General features: G+C 36.8%; 1 protein-coding gene across 3 annotated transcripts in view; it reads left to right on the forward strand.

The window, feature by feature from the left end:
* The window catches only part of SP3 (Sp3 transcription factor), a 35,572-nt gene extending 20,337 nt beyond the window's left edge, over positions 1 to 15,235 (forward strand). For all 3 annotated transcript variants that reach the window (XM_082762988.1, XM_082762989.1, XM_082762987.1), the window contains 3 exons: positions 4,261 to 4,453; positions 11,248 to 11,444; positions 13,462 to 15,235. In XM_082762988.1, coding sequence (XP_082619114.1) covers positions 4,261 to 4,453; positions 11,248 to 11,444; positions 13,462 to 13,778 — 707 coding nt within the window. In that variant the 3' untranslated portion in view covers positions 13,779 to 15,235. The remainder of the gene's footprint in view (positions 1 to 4,260; positions 4,454 to 11,247; positions 11,445 to 13,461) is intronic.
* Positions 15,236 to 15,712: the final 477 nt, after the last annotated feature.

A 15,712-nucleotide genomic window follows, 5' to 3' on the forward strand; every position in this document is an offset into this window, starting at 1 on the left:
ATTTTGACCTGCATAGTTTCATCCTATCAGTTAAACTTCTCTGAAGCACTGAAAATGAATCTTCTAGTTATTACTTTTATTCACCAAATACACTTAAACTTGGTCTATGTTGAAGCCAGCTCTGGTATTTCTCTGATTAGGGAATGGTCGCTTTGGAACAATTATGCACCAGGATACCAGTTTGCATCCTTTTGAGAAAAGGAAATGCTAAACCAAATCTAGCTCATTAAGATAGCAAGAATTCATTTGAAATAGTAGCTTTGAATTTCTCTTTCATACTTAGGACTGGGTCTTGAATGTAGTGAAGAAGTAAGGACATACAGAAACTTGAAAGCACGGAAATAAAATAGTACTAAAGCAAATGTGACCTTCATTTTGCCTGTGTTTAATTGGTAGAGAATGAAAGTTGCCTCAAATTTATCAGTGCTTGTCATGGCATTCGGGATTATGTTAAAAAAAAAAAAAAGGTTTTAGTCCCAATTTTTTGCAGAGCATGTGTGAAACGTAGTACTGAATTAGAATGGAACGCATCCAGAGGAACACCAAGGGAGAAACATGGTGTCATTGCTATCTATATGAATTTGCGTAATCTGCAGTTGCATTGCATTTGAGAAGACTCTTAACTTTTGCTCTTCCCCATGCTTTCTCCCTTCTACCTCTTCATTTCATTCCAATGTCTAAATTACACCCCCTTCTCCCACAAAATAGTGATGGGATTTACCCTTACCTCTTGCAATAATGTGGAATCTGCTCAGAGAGCAGCAGCCTCATTGCTGCTAAGGATTGTATTAAGGCTGTCTGATTCACTGTGGGATTTGATGAGATCCACTCTCACCTAGACTACACGTTTAAATGGGAATTGGGAATAGAGTGATACTGATGGAAACAAAGTGGGTTATGAAGGGATTGTGAAGTCTGTGTACCTCCTCAGTTCTTGTCCAGCTCTGTCTACAGTTGTCCACTGTCCAGACAGGTACCTCACTCAGCAGCAGAGCAGTTCCATGTTGCATATGTAATGGAGAACTGACAGGCTTCGGGATGTTCAAAGTTTATTCCGAGCTTGACCATACCACCTGTGCACTAGGTTTGGAGCATCTAGTGTTTTGATCATCTTTTTATCTAGAATATTGGTGCGCATGTTCAGATGCCCCCAAAGTTGTTAGAAGTGAGGCCCATAGCTAGAAGGAGAATGCACAGACAGTTGTCTTCTTTGTCACTGGTTATTGCAGATGTGATTTGCCCATATAATGTGGGTATGGGGAAATGGAAATTGTGTTACATGGAATGTCTGTCTTCAGTAGTGGTGTTAGCACAATTCCATCCCTGATGTGATCCTTTCTACTTCATTGGGCCATGTTGGTATCTCTTTATAAGTATGTGTATGCAGTGCTAGCTGAATTAAATTACTGACTTTTATATCTAATGTTAATAAGATGATGATGAAATTACCTTCTTAAAACAATGCTTTATTTGATTAGCATTACTTCAACTCTTACTTTAGATGAAAACCTTGTGGAACATTTGATCAGTCAAAGAATTTTAACCGTGGTACCTACCATAGCCAGCCCTAAAGAACTGCTTGGAGATCTTATTTATTTTGATTTTTTTTTTTTTTTTGTGGCACATCTACACAAGGCTGAATTGTCCTGTGCTGGCAACCTTATCGCTTTGCTGTGTTTGAATTCCTATTGAGTGCCCAGTTGCATAAGAGTCAATGAGGCTTTTGCCTTTTCCTAAAGATGCTGTAAGTGAATATATTGATATGCTTAATAGTATATCTTCTTTCTTCTTCTGGTAGTTGGAGCCCTGAAAAAATGTGATGTTTCTGAGGTACGTATAGGCAGGTCTTTATTTTTTTCTGTTCATTTAATAGCAAAATTTATACCTTTCATGTGAAAGGCGCTTAGGTCGCTGTCTGAAATTTTGAGCTTCTTACTGTAGCAGTAGAGCTCAATTAGTGTGCAGGTGACTTTGGACAGTGCAAAAGCTTACTGCAGTACTTCTGCTGATGTTACTATATGCATAGAATCAGCAAAAGTAAGCGTGCTAGTTTTTGGATTCCCACAGCTCAGATTGGCTTTTTTTTTTTCCTTCAGTCTAGTTTCTAGCATTGCCTTTTGCATCTAAAACAGTTAGTAATCTAGACTTCCTTGGTTCTGACCTGTAATTGTATCCCAAAAGGAGTGATTTCCTCAAGTTAAATAATTCTCAAGTTATGTCAGCAATGTAATTTACAGGACAATCCCACGAGTGGTTATAGATGTAGCCAAAAGGAAGGCAGGCTATGGTGTTGGGAAAGAGTGGACTGACACCTTATTAGCACCAAGAGATTTTTAGTGTGGCTGCATCCTTTGTCTCTAAACGCATGCTGGGCATCATTTGGAAGGTAGACCAGGTAATTATTACTCTTTACATGTTTTACCATTAATTTATTTCCTGATCTTTACTGGGAGAAGTTGCCAATTATGATCTGGCCCAGTAGAGTTTTTCATATGTTTTGCTATGCAATTTGTTTAGCTTCCTCTTCATTATAGAGGTAGTAGCTGATGCACTGACTCCTTAAAAGAATTTAGAATTGCCACAGTGCTCACTTAAGGTTTTGGGGTTTGGGTGGAGGTTGTGCTGAGGATGAAAACCTACATGTTCAGAGAGTCAATTACGCAGAGAAATCTGTCGCTAAACGCATCCAGGAGGGACACAGTTTTTACTTTGAAGTTTCAAGGAAAGAAAAAACAAACAAACAAAAAACAACAACAACAACACTTTTGATGGCTTGTTTATTAGTTTGTGCTAGTGGCTAATCATTTTCTCTGAAGAAAAAAATCCAAACTAGAGTGCTGAATCTAAGAGGGAGCTGGGGTTCAGCTTTCTAAAATGCTGTACAGAAACTGTCTTTTTTATAAATATTGATTTTCAGACTTCCAATTCATGGGGAATTCAGAGTAGTGTCTGGAGGGAAAAAATATTCCCGTTAAAATGTAAAGTTGTTGAAATAGTTGTCTCACAGTGTACTGTGATACTATTGTTGGTTCTTGGATTAGACTGAATGAATGTTGTGTAGCTTTGTGTGGCTGCCCAGAAAGAGCGCTCAAAGCAACAGCTGATAGATGCTCATTACCTGCTGGTGGTATTGTGTGTAATATGCAGCACTTATTCTCTGAGTTTGGTCTAACTGCTTATTTTCACATGACTGTTTTAAAAGTTGTGTGATGTTTATGTTCAGTTTATGAGGACAGTGATGGTAGAAAATAGAGCTTTTACTTGAGGGTAGTCCTCTACCTTTTAGTTGGAGGTAGTACCTCCAACAGATGCTTAGCACTGAATGTTCACACTGGACACTAAGTTTTGCCTAATAGGTTTGGGGTTTGGACTTTGCTTTTCAACGTGTGCTTTAGGTGAGATGAAAGAGTGGTAGAGGATTCCATCTTCTTCCTAAAACGTGTACTATTTAAGGGGCATGTAGACGCTTCTTTGGAAAGGGAGGTAGAGTACACGTACTTGTGAATGCGTATCCTGTGAGTTGAGACTTGAGACGTTTATTCTGCTTTCATGAAAGTGCAAAGACCTGTTTTGACTACCAGCTCAAAATAACCTTAAAGTAGTTTGGGTTTTGTTTACTTCTTTCTAATACTGAACATTCTTCCCTGAATTTTTTCTTCTCTCTGAATAGTTTAAGGGAAAAAAAAAAAGACAAATTTGAGATGAGAAGGGGAAGAGGGAACAAAGGAGTGAGTTTTTTTTATTGTATTTCTTAGTCTGTCTTAGGTTGAAACCTTTAATTTATTATATTATTTCATTCGTTATTGTGCATACTGAAAAAATCCTGAAGATCATCTAGAAAGGATGTTTCTACTATGTGTCACATTAATTGAGAAACCCTCTGGGAATATAAATGGATACTCAGGATCATTTGAAACATGTGTTTACATTTTCTTTTTTTTCAACCTCTTGTTCCTCATTTTTTCCTATCTTTCAAGCAGCCAAAATCTTCCAGGTGACAGCATTCACTACCAAGAATGGTTCAAACTTGAAGTTTAATACTTTGTTACAGCATGTCTTCAACTTTGAATTGTGTAGTAAGATAAACTTTTTAAATACCATACAGGTTATAAGGGCACAGAAGCAATGTCAGTATGCACTAAAGTATGTTGACTTTTGACTGACATAGTGCTCTCAACAGTAAAAAAGATTTGATCATAATGGTTTCCTTCTCTGTATTTAATGGGCTATTTATGGATCTGTCTTTGTTCTTTTCCTCAGATATTAGGATTAAAGAAGAGGAGCCTGATCCAGAAGAGTGGCAGCTCAGTGGTGATTCTACACTGAATACCAATGATCTAACACATTTGAGAGTACAGGTGGTAGATGAGGAAGGGGACCAACCACATCAAGAAGGAAAAAGACTGCGACGAGTAGCTTGTACATGTCCCAACTGCAAAGAAGGTGGTGGAAGGTATGTATCTTTCAGTGTCATATAATGCATGTAATAATAAAAGCAAATAATGAGTGAGGAAAAAAGGAGCCTTAGTTAATAACAGTTGGCTATAAAAAGAGAAAACTATGGGCTTATGCAAAAGAGCTTATGTGCTAAAGGACAGCCACCTTTATTTCTGGGTTTGCAGATGGAAGGGGAAATTATTCCATCCTCTGTGAGTTACTCCATTAAGATTAATTGGAAAAATCTGGAGTTAGATGCCACCTAGTACAAGTGAGGGGAGTACATTGCTCTAAATAATATGAAAATTAAATATTTTGGAATATGCGCATCTGTGATTGGCTTCCTATCACATGTCAAGGACTTGATTAAATGCTGTATTCCTGCATTTCCTCACTGATTGAGCTTTTTTTTCCAGTTTGATTGCTTTGGAGTGTTCTAAAAATACAGTTATCCTGGTTTTCTTTTTTGCTAGGTTCCTAAGAAAAACAAGGTTTGTATAATAACCCTAAATTTAAATTTTTTAATTGACTGATTGTTTTAGTCAAATTTAGTGTAAATATGGCAAATGCAAAGATACTAAGTTTCTATTCGTATAAGACTTCAGGGCTGCATACAAAGATTTTATTCTATTCTAAAACACTTCTGTAATTGTGATATTTTGAAATGATAGAAGAGAGGAAATGGGGATAATAGACTGAATATTTTCACTTGCAAAAGGCAGCCTAACTTTGTGTTGATATAACTACACAAAGACTTTATTTTATTACACAGAAATTTGCCCATTTTGATAATACTTTGTTCTCTGAAGTGGAAGTCTTATGTATGTGGGAACTATAGTGTAAATTACTGAGTTCTGTTTCAAGAACCTGTCGGTGTTCCACGGCTTTAAGAGTTGTAAACATGTACTGGCTAAATACATATATTGTCCAGCCTTTTGAGCTTTTTTTGCTCTAAGTTCCAGATACCTTCTTTGTAAGCACAAGGAGATAATATTTTGGTCTGCTTAGGCAAATAAAAGCTTTTTTTTTTTTTTTTTTTTTAAGACAAAAAAACACTTCATGTGTTTTCATCACAAATGAAGCTATTGATAATATCTGTTACAATCATATAGCATCTTTTTAAGTCAGCTTTTTCTTAAATTCCTACATGTAGTCCACTGAAAACCTGGCTCGGTGAGCCTTGGCTGTGCCATGATTTGCCCAAAGGACAGCCTGGATTGAGATTTGCTTCAGTCTAGGAGAAAACTCTTACAATGTTACAGGCAATGACTGTACTCTTATAAAGTTCCTCTTCTTCGTGCTCTATTCCAGCCTGCAGTGGCTTTAACTTAAAGACATCTTTACTTTAAACTTTACTCTTACTCCTCAGTGAAGTTGCTATAACACCAAATCGTAAGGTTGAAGCCCAAGAAAGAGAGTCTTACTGAGTGACGGTTTTGAGAAAGTGTGGAGAACGGTGTACATAGTCTGACTGAAACTCTGTTTGGAACTGGGGAAGGAGTTGAGGTCAGAGCTAGGGTAGAGGTGAGATGGGTGTGAATCTGAACTCCACAGTTAACGGAAGGACTGGGATACATCAAACATGAAAAGCAAGGAGAAAAGTAGGACAGGAAGTCAGGATGTGAGAATTAGGACTGGAATAGAAACAGGATAGCGAAGGAGACAATGTAGGAATGGTAGTGAAACTGAAAAAGAGTGAAAGTGCCTACAGTTGCTAGAGCAACGTTTCCACCAGAATGTAAAATTCCTTCAGAGTCTAGCAAAAAGCAATAAACCCACCATAGGAATGTTTTCCTTCTCACTCTGATACACATGGATAACGTTCTGTAGCTGTTCCATTGGCTCTAGTGCTGTAATGCAGAGTTTTATTTTGTCTTTCAACTCTGCTGATGACTTTAACTTTCAGTCAATAGGACATTTGCTTCCATAAATTTCTTCATATAGCAATCAGAATTTTTTAAATGTTAAGGTTACAAAACTGAAAAATTGAAAGTTGGAAAGTGCTAAAGTTAAGATATCCTTTGTGACATTAATTGCACATATGCATTATGATTTTGTTTCTAAAAAATAGAAACCAAATTCTAATTTGGTCATTCTAATTTATTAGAATTTACAATCACTTACGTTCATAAATTAAATTTATAAATTTATTAATAAATTTAATTTATTCCAAATATATACATTATTCTAAATTTATATAATTGTTCTAAATTTTTATTTATTCTAAATTTTTATTTATTCTAAATTCTTTTTATTGTGCATTTAAAAAAACATCATACAACCCCAGTACTATTCAGTGGATGGGATGGGTGATGCTCAGGGTTTGAGTCAGGACAGTATAATGGTTGACACCTGCTTTGCTTACTGCAGAAATTGGAAGGCATACAGGGACTTAAATAGGAGATTGGAGTAAAGGGTCTCTGAAGTTTTGGAGGTATTAGTACTATCTGCCCCACTTTTTTCACTGCAGTAGTACTGAGTTCATTGCTGTAAAGAGTCAATTGAGCTGAACTATGAACGTCTACAGTATTTAAAAAATCATAATAAAAAAATCAAGCTTTTGCTACATTGAGCTTGATTCCCTTGATTGATGGTTGTTTGACAATTTCAATCATTTTCTGCCTCAAGTTTGGATGTATGAAATGATTGTATTAGTTCAAGCTTAATACATAAGTATGTTGCACGATGATAAACTCTTTTTTTCTGAAAAGCTTAGACGCTGATGTGAATGTTCTTGATGAGGACAAAACACATAGGAAATTAATAATTCTGTTAAGATAGTATTTAACTAATATGTAACTAGTAAGATTAGGAAAACAATAAATCAATATGAGAAAGCTGAATGGTAGTTTACTCAATGAATGCTACCCCTCCTGTGTGCTAAATGAGGTAGGAAAATATAGTATATATGGCCTCACCTATGCGGACTTCATCATAATTTCATCTTTTATGTAGTCTTAATTTTGGCATTTCTTTTGTATCCTCTTTTTTGAGGGGGCAAAGGAGAGCTGAGGGTTGGTTTTCTTGTTGTTTGTTTGTTTTTTGATTCTCAATGCAGAATTAGGACACATTGCAGTCTTCAAAGAATTTATATTTTTAACAGTTCTGTGAAGTAGGGAGAGAGTACTAGATGTGTAAATTAAAGCCTTATAGCCTCAAGCTTACATGGTAAATGGTGAATAAAAGAGAAGAGAGATATGTGCCTCAGAGGATGACTCTGATCCCAACTGGATAGTATTAAGGTTACTGTTAGGGTGTCAGAAGTTAGGGGAAAGTTTCACTGTCCTCTCGATTATATCTGCAATTATATTGGGATGTAACTACTACCCTCTGGATCTACAGAGGAACAGTGTTGCTGAGTACCACTTCAGATACTTAACACTAAAATATACATTCTTAAAATAACTAAAAAGCTTTTGTTTTACCCCTGAAATAATTAATGTTTTTCCTGGAAGTACTGCCGGACTGAAAGTCTGGTTTCTTTGTAGATGAAGGTATCTCATGTTGAAACCATTGTACTCTGTATGGCTACTGAGAAGTGTGGCTTCCTGTCTTTATAAAGCTCAAATGTGCTATGAAAATACTTAATGTATTAATTGATTTGAAGACTCCAGTTGAGGTGTGAGTCATATCCTTTTACTCAGTGGCAATGGTTATTGGCCAGTGCAGCAAGAAAGGCCTCCTAGCATGACGTGTTAGGGCGCAGTGCCAGTCTGTCACAGCTGCAAAGCGTCCAGACAGAATTTGGCTCATATCCAGTTACTTTAGAGCACGCATGAAGCAAACGTGCAGATGCCTGTATGAAGCTGTGTACAGTAAATACACTCAGTTACTCATTCACAGTAGTCCTGCAGATCTCATTCTGCGAATTCCTAACTTTCTCTTCTCTTTGGACTGCGGAGTCCACTGAGGAATTCCCTCGACAATCAGGTGACGTGCTCAGGATTATGTACACTACCTCTGAAGCACAATATGCTGACCGTGAATTGAACCATGACTTCCTTCAGTCTAGACTAAAGGTGCAGTTAAGCAACTCCAAATGATTGACTGAGGAATCTTAGTTACTTTAACAAAATTGGATGTGATTTCATGTGATTTGTGTCACACTTGTGTACTGTGTCATGCAAAGTTCCAGAGTATTTGGACTGGTTATTGCGGGGAGGGGGGGGAGATCGTAGCATATTTGGAGACCATATGAGGATGAAATACCAAATAATTAAAAAAAAAATATGTATACAAAAATGTATACAGATTTTGAAATGCGGAAATATATTTTGTTATAAGCATAGATTGAGAACTTCGTAGGGTTACATGGAGTAGGACAGGCAATTAAGGATACAGGATAGCAGAATCCTAATGGGGAATCCCGTTGGTTACCAAGACTGTATAATGCGGAAGAGACGTGGGTGTTCCTTTGTCTGTATTACCAATAAAGCTGTCAGCACAATTGTTGGATGCCTTGAGCTACCAAACAAGAAGACCTGAAGGACTTTTTCCCCTCTAGATGGTGAAGGGCCGAGAGGGGAAGACGTATGAGGAGTGGCTGAGGGCACTGGGCCTGTTCAGCCTGGAGAAGAGGAGGCTGAGGGGAGACCTCATGGAGGCCTACAGCTTCCTCACGAGGGGGAGTGGAGGGGCAGGTGCCGATCTGTTCTCTTTAATGCCCAATGACAGGACCCGAGGGAATGGTGTCAGGCTGCAACAGGGGAGGTTCAGGCTGGCTGTCAGGAAGAGGTTCTTCACCGAGAGGGTGGTTGTGCACTGGAACAGGAGCCCCAGGGACGTGGTCACAGCACCAAGCCTCTTGGAGTTAAAGAAGTGTTTGGGCTGTGCTCTTAGTCATATGGTCTGGATTGTTGGGCAGAGCTGTGTGGTGCTGGGGGTTGGACTCAATGATCCTTATGGGTCCCTTCCAACTCGGGATATTCTATGATTCTGAGTGCCTAGAACTGAAACATTAGGTGAAGGTGAACTGAGCCTGAGAACTGGGGAACTGGTTGCAGTGAGACAAAAGGGGAAACGAAGAAAATTTATTCCTTGGAGTCTTGAGAATTGGGTGTTCAGGGCTGATGGATGAATGCTACTGAACCTGTTAGTGGTAGACTGAATTGTGTTACAGAGATTTCTTTGGCCTAGCTTTTTGTGGATGCTGAGTAATTAGAAAAGAAAGGGGGCGCTCTGAAGACATTTTCCTAAATACCTTTGTGATTGGCTGAATGTTCAAAACTTGTGAATATTGAGATTTTTTTTGTAAGTGGCACAGTACAAAGATAAAAATTAGATTTTATTTTTGTCTTTTAATATTGGCTTGAGGGGAGGCCATGTACAAGTGTGAACATGACAGTTCAGATGCAGCAAAGGGCATTTCAGTTGGGGGGGATGTTTAAAAAATAAGTCGGTATTCATCTGGGCCAAAGAAACAATCTACTTTTGGGACACTGGAAAAAAAAAAGTCAAAAATATTTTTGCCAGTACTGATAATTATGAAAGAGTTCAAGGTGTCAGGTCAGATGTTAGGGTACTCTTTGCAAGGAATTTATAGACGAGCTGGAAAAGACAGATGAACTTTCCATGAGGCTATGGATTTGAGGGGTAGCAGTAACAACAAAAAAATTCGACGAGCAGAATCTCTTCTGTCACCTTTAGATTACATCGAATGTGAAAAAGCGATGTTCTGAATGCAGGGATGAGAATCTAGGTTTAATAGTTGTTTGGAAAATCATTCACTGGACTGTTGAGAGGAAGTGGAGAACCCTAATTTAAGGAAAAAAAAATTGTCCTGATGAGGCAACTAAAAATTCTCTACCTAGTCATCAAGGACGGAGTGCTGAAGACTGTGATTTCAGAATCTACTGAAGCTGCTCTAAGTTAACGTTGCTGTTGTATAAGGTGTCCTGATGCTTGGCTGCATTTTTCAGTCTCCTACTTTGTACTGTTCATATAACTGCACTGACATAACAGCATCAGCTGTGCACTGCCCAGACCGATCTTTCTTTGAGTACTCATAAGTTCTTATCTCTGTGGTGGTTTTTGTTTGTTTACTTTTTAAATTAAAAAAAAAAAAAAAAAAGCTATGCTTTTTGTGTTAGGTGCTTACACTGAATGTAATCAATTACTATTTCAGTGAGGTAGCATCTTGAAAATAGGCATCAAGCTCAAGTGTCTAGATTATACTTCCTAGGAATTATGTGTTCATATTTGATGAATTTTATTTCTGAAATACCAAGGAATTAATTGAAATGTCAGCAAGATCAGCTATTTCACTGTCATTCATTTTAGTGGAAATCTGCAGGTTAGTATGCTTATCCTCCAACCTGAAACTGTTTCTCAAGTTTCCCCAAGATGCCAAAAGTCCCATCTGTTATCTTCCCAGTTGCCAAAATCTCTAGTTTCTCTATTGGCAATTGTAACGATTTGTGTTTCTTTGCCAAAACTGTCTTTGGCATAATAAAAACTGAAATTGGGAGAAATTTAAGATACGGGCACATCAATATCAAAATAATACTGCTGTAATTATTGTATTTCTAACTTTATATACATGTGTGTTTGCTAAAGATTATACTTCTGTCATTTAAATTTCACATGCTTTTGAATTTATAATTTGCTGCAGAATTGAGATACCATTATAGTTCTTATTTCCAGCTTTTTGCAGAGTGTACCAGGCTCTGAATATATTTGAAACAAAAATGGGCAACCGCTCAGATTTTTTTTTTTTCATAGACCTGTTGGTATATTTTAACCCCAGTTCTATGTATGACCACTGTTTAGGAGGAATGCTTTACAATGAATAACTTCACTTTTATTTAACAGAGGCTCAAACTTGGGAAAAAAGAAGCAACACATTTGTCACATACCGGGATGTGGCAAAGTATATGGGAAGACTTCGCATTTGAGAGCTCATCTCCGCTGGCACTCTGGAGAGCGTCCATTTGTTTGTACTTGGATGTTCTGTGGCAAAAGGTTCACTCGCAGCGATGAGCTTCAGCGACACCGAAGAACACACACAGGTTTTCAATTTTTGATTCCGGTGCCTTTTACTAAAGGAGTGACATGGGGAGGGCTTGGATAAATAACTTTGGAAAACATTTTTGTATTAGGTTGATTTTACTGTTTTGTGGCTTTTCTAAAATCAGCTAATATTTAAAGGTATGTGTATGTTTTAGTTCCTTTAGTAGATCTGAGGAGGACAAAACGCAACCTTTCTGAGTCAAAACTGACATTAAAATTAATATTTAAATTAGCTTAATCAGAAAACTTTGATTCAAGTTCAGTGATGAGTTTGATTTGTTTGAACCAGATTAGAACTGTTTTTAAACATCTTAACTTTAATAATTTTCTCCCTTTTTATAAAAGCAAAAAAGAAAAAAGAAAAGTGGAGGGCTAGATGTCCAAGGGATTAGATGTCATTCACAAAATCAAGGAAGAGCATTTGATGGTGCATCATTCTACATCTTCTAGTTTTGTGGTTAGACTACTTGTTAGAGATACTGGCACCCGAAGTTCACACTTCTCCTTTTGTCTAATACAAGGAATAGAAATTAGTTTAGCTCTCCATCTTTTTAAGAAGAGGTTTGTTTCAAGTCTATTGTCTGTATTACTATTTTCCTACAAACGGAACCCATGATAATATTCTAGAATGTTCAAACTACAGCATGCTTACCTTTAAAATTAGATGGTTTGAAAAACCCAATGACAGTAGATAATTTGTGCTTCTGCATATGCATTGCTTAGAAAACTGCAAAACTGCAGTGTCTATGAAAATTATTTCATCTTCTGTATGCAATGGTGTGCTTTTGTTCGACATGTTGGATGGTTGAATCTAATCGGGGATGTTATGGTCTGGCTGGCTGGACAGCCAGATCTTTTTTTGGTTTGTTTAAAAATTAAAAAAAAGGCTGGTTAAATGATCCAGCTCAGAGGGAATGGTTAATGGTTCCTAGCCATAAATGAAATGTCCTTCACTTGGGATGAAATAAACCATTGCATCAATGCAGGTGAAGTGCTGACTGGTTGGAGAAGTATCTCTGTTGAAAAGGATCTAGAGAAGTCTTGATAAACGATGTGATCCAGCAGCCAAGATGGACAGGGCTGTGTCAACAGAAGCACAGATGCTAGATTTAGGAGAGTGTTTATGACCTTTTCGGTACTGGTTAGACTGCATCTAGAATATTTCAGCCCCCAGCATAAGAGAGACATTAATCAACAGGATCGAGTTCAGCAGAGGGCAACCAAGATGACTGGGAAGCAGGGAGCTGTAGGAACTGAGCTTGTTCAGCTAGGCAAAGAGTAATGGCAGGGAGTGGGCAATTCAAGTGCAGCTTTGTAGAACCTGCAAGGGCAACATTAAGAAGAAAAAGCCAGACATTTCATGGTGGTGTGTTGGTGTGAGGACAAGAGGCAGCAGACACAAGTTTAAACGAGATGTTCATACCAGATGCAAAGAAAAATATTTCCCTTGTGAGGACTGCTAGGCATTGGAGCAGGATGCCCAGAGAGCTTGTGTGGTCTTCATCCTTACAGGCTTTCAAGACCAGGCTGGATAAATTTCTGAGCAACCTGGACGGACCTCATTGCTGACCCTGTTCTGAGAGATCAGTCTAGAGACCTCCAGAGTTCCCTTCCAACCTGAATTGCCCTATGGTCCTGCCTGTCAGTCTCAAGTGGGATTCTGCAGTTCATGTTATCTTTCCTGTCCATTGTTCTGCAGGGTTTGTTCTCCTCTTAGAAGTTACTTATTGGTAATAACTGCAGCTGAGGATATCAGATTGTGATATTCTTTATCTTGCCTGAAAGATTTCCCTAAGCTCAGTGAGAGACAGAAAAATAATTTGGTTCTTTTAAATGATTTGTATGAATATCTAGGAATTTAATTGACAATTTAAGTTTATCATCTTGGATAGCAGTTTTCTTAAGATGCTGTTAGAATTCTGACTCTTAGAAGCACTAAGTTATCTCAGTTTTTGGTGTGTATGTGAATTTTTTCTAATGTTCTTGAAAACATTTTTTTCTTATCTTATATGACAGGTGAGAAGAAATTCGTCTGTCCAGAATGTTCAAAACGCTTTATGAGAAGTGACCACCTTGCCAAACACATTAAAACACATCAGAATAAAAAAGGCATTCACTCCAGCAGTACAGTGCTGGCATCAGTAGAAGCAACGCCTGATGATACTTTGATTACTGCAGGAGGAACAACACTTATCCTTGCAAATATTCAACAAGGTTCTGTTTCAGGAATAGGAACTGTTAATACATCTGGCACCAGCAATCAAGATATTCTTACCAACACTGAAATACCTTTACAGCTTGTCACAGTTTCGGGAAACGAGACAATGGAGTAAATATTACACAAGATACCTATTAATTGTGGTTATTTTTATACAGTAGTGAGAAGAATATTGTTCCTAAGTTCTTAGATATCTTTTTATTGATGTGCAAAAATTTTTGGATTGACAGTAACTTGGTTATACATGACACTGAAATGCCTTACTTTGTATGATATTCCATAGTATATTAAAATGGTAAAATTGCATGGGTTTTGTAGGTACTTTTGGAATCTAGAAGAGATGAAATTTTACCAAGTTATATTAAAAAAAAAAGAATTTAACGATGGAAATGGTAGTCTAACCAAATGCATCAATCCTGTGTGGTTTAGTGTAAAAAAAAAATGAGAACATGTTGGTATTTATCTATTGTAAGATAAAGAAGTTGATGGGTGAAAAGAAATCATGTTATGATAAAAGAAATTTTGTAATTTTCTTGATGACTGGAATTTTTATTATGCATAACTGACAAATCAAGTTTCCAAGCAAATGTTACATAGTGTAGGCTTTACTTAGCTCATCAACTTGTCATTTTGAAGCTAATTATTTTAATTAGGTTAACTATGTACAATATTTTAAGCATTACTCTTGTAAGATTTTGAAAACTACATTTTAACATGGAACTCTAGGGATAGTCACCTTTTAAATCCTATTGAAAAGCCATGTTTAAGATTTAATTTGCCAAAATGATGTCTTGTTAATATTCTTTCAATAACCAAGGTGGGCAATATAACCAATGTTTAAAAAACTTAAAATGTTAAAAAAAATGAATAAAAAAATAAATATGTATAGGTTGAGGCATTTGGGTGGTAAGGCAAATGTTATAGTGAAGTATATCCCTTCTCTTGAACATTGGAGGACCAAAAATAAGGTGTATTGCGTCGCAGCAGTGATTTTTATCAAATCTTTTTTCCAAAAACATCTGTCTGCCAGGGCCTTAAAAGCCATCATGTAAATTACCAGTAAAATATAACATATGCAAATACAACAGAAAAATCACTTCCATATTGACAGTACTCCCAAACATATGGATATAGTCATAGTGAACTAGGGGTTTTATGAGGTTTTTATTTGTTTGTTGTTTAGTTTTTGGTTAGTCAATCTGCATTTAAATATCAGCCATCTTTCCTTTTTTGCTTCTTCCCTTAAAAATTGTATGTATCCAGTACATTTAACTGATAAACATATATGTTTTTTATTATGCTGAATTTTCTTTTTATTTTTTAATTACTGTTTATATTTTCAATTATAGAAAAATGTACAAAATGAAGTTATATAGCCAGTCTGTAAGTGCTATACCATTTTCCAAAAATGTACAACAATAATTACTGCAGTTCACCTATTTACAAACATTTGGAAATCTGTTCATTTGTTATTCTTAAAACCACCTCAAATTTAAAGGCTACCTTATTGTACGTTTAAAGTGTATTATAACAGTGTGGTAGTTAATAAAACACTATTTTTTTTTCTTTTGACTTGAGTTTACTGTAATTCTTGTTAACTAATAAGGCGTAATTTCATAATATATATTAATTGCCTGAGATGTTTTCTTATTTTTCTTTAGATGGTGGGAAACAGAAATAGTGTTTCCTTTCCTTGTGGGCACAGAGACGGTGAGATAGCACCTTTTTCTCCCTCCGTTCCAAAATCTCTGTATGCCCAGGCATGCATGTACTATACTGTGGAGGTGCTGTAGTAATGTTTTTAACCTTATGCTGAGTAAAGCGTGAAGAAAACATAGGCCCTATCCTATTGAATATGAGAATAAAATTGCATTTAAATCCCCCTACACTTAAGTGCCATAATACACACAGACTTGATAGTGAACTATGTCTAAAAATTATAATAGCCTTTTGCTTAAAGCATAGGAAGAAATGATAAGGACAAGGGGGGAAAAATGAGTTTAGAAGATTGAGGTGAAAATTTTAGATGGTGTAAGAAGGGCCAGTGAG

Source organism: Aythya marila (assembly GCF_965140915.1).
Source record: "Aythya marila genome assembly, chromosome: 6".
Lineage (NCBI taxonomy): Eukaryota > Metazoa > Chordata > Aves > Anseriformes > Anatidae > Aythya > Aythya marila.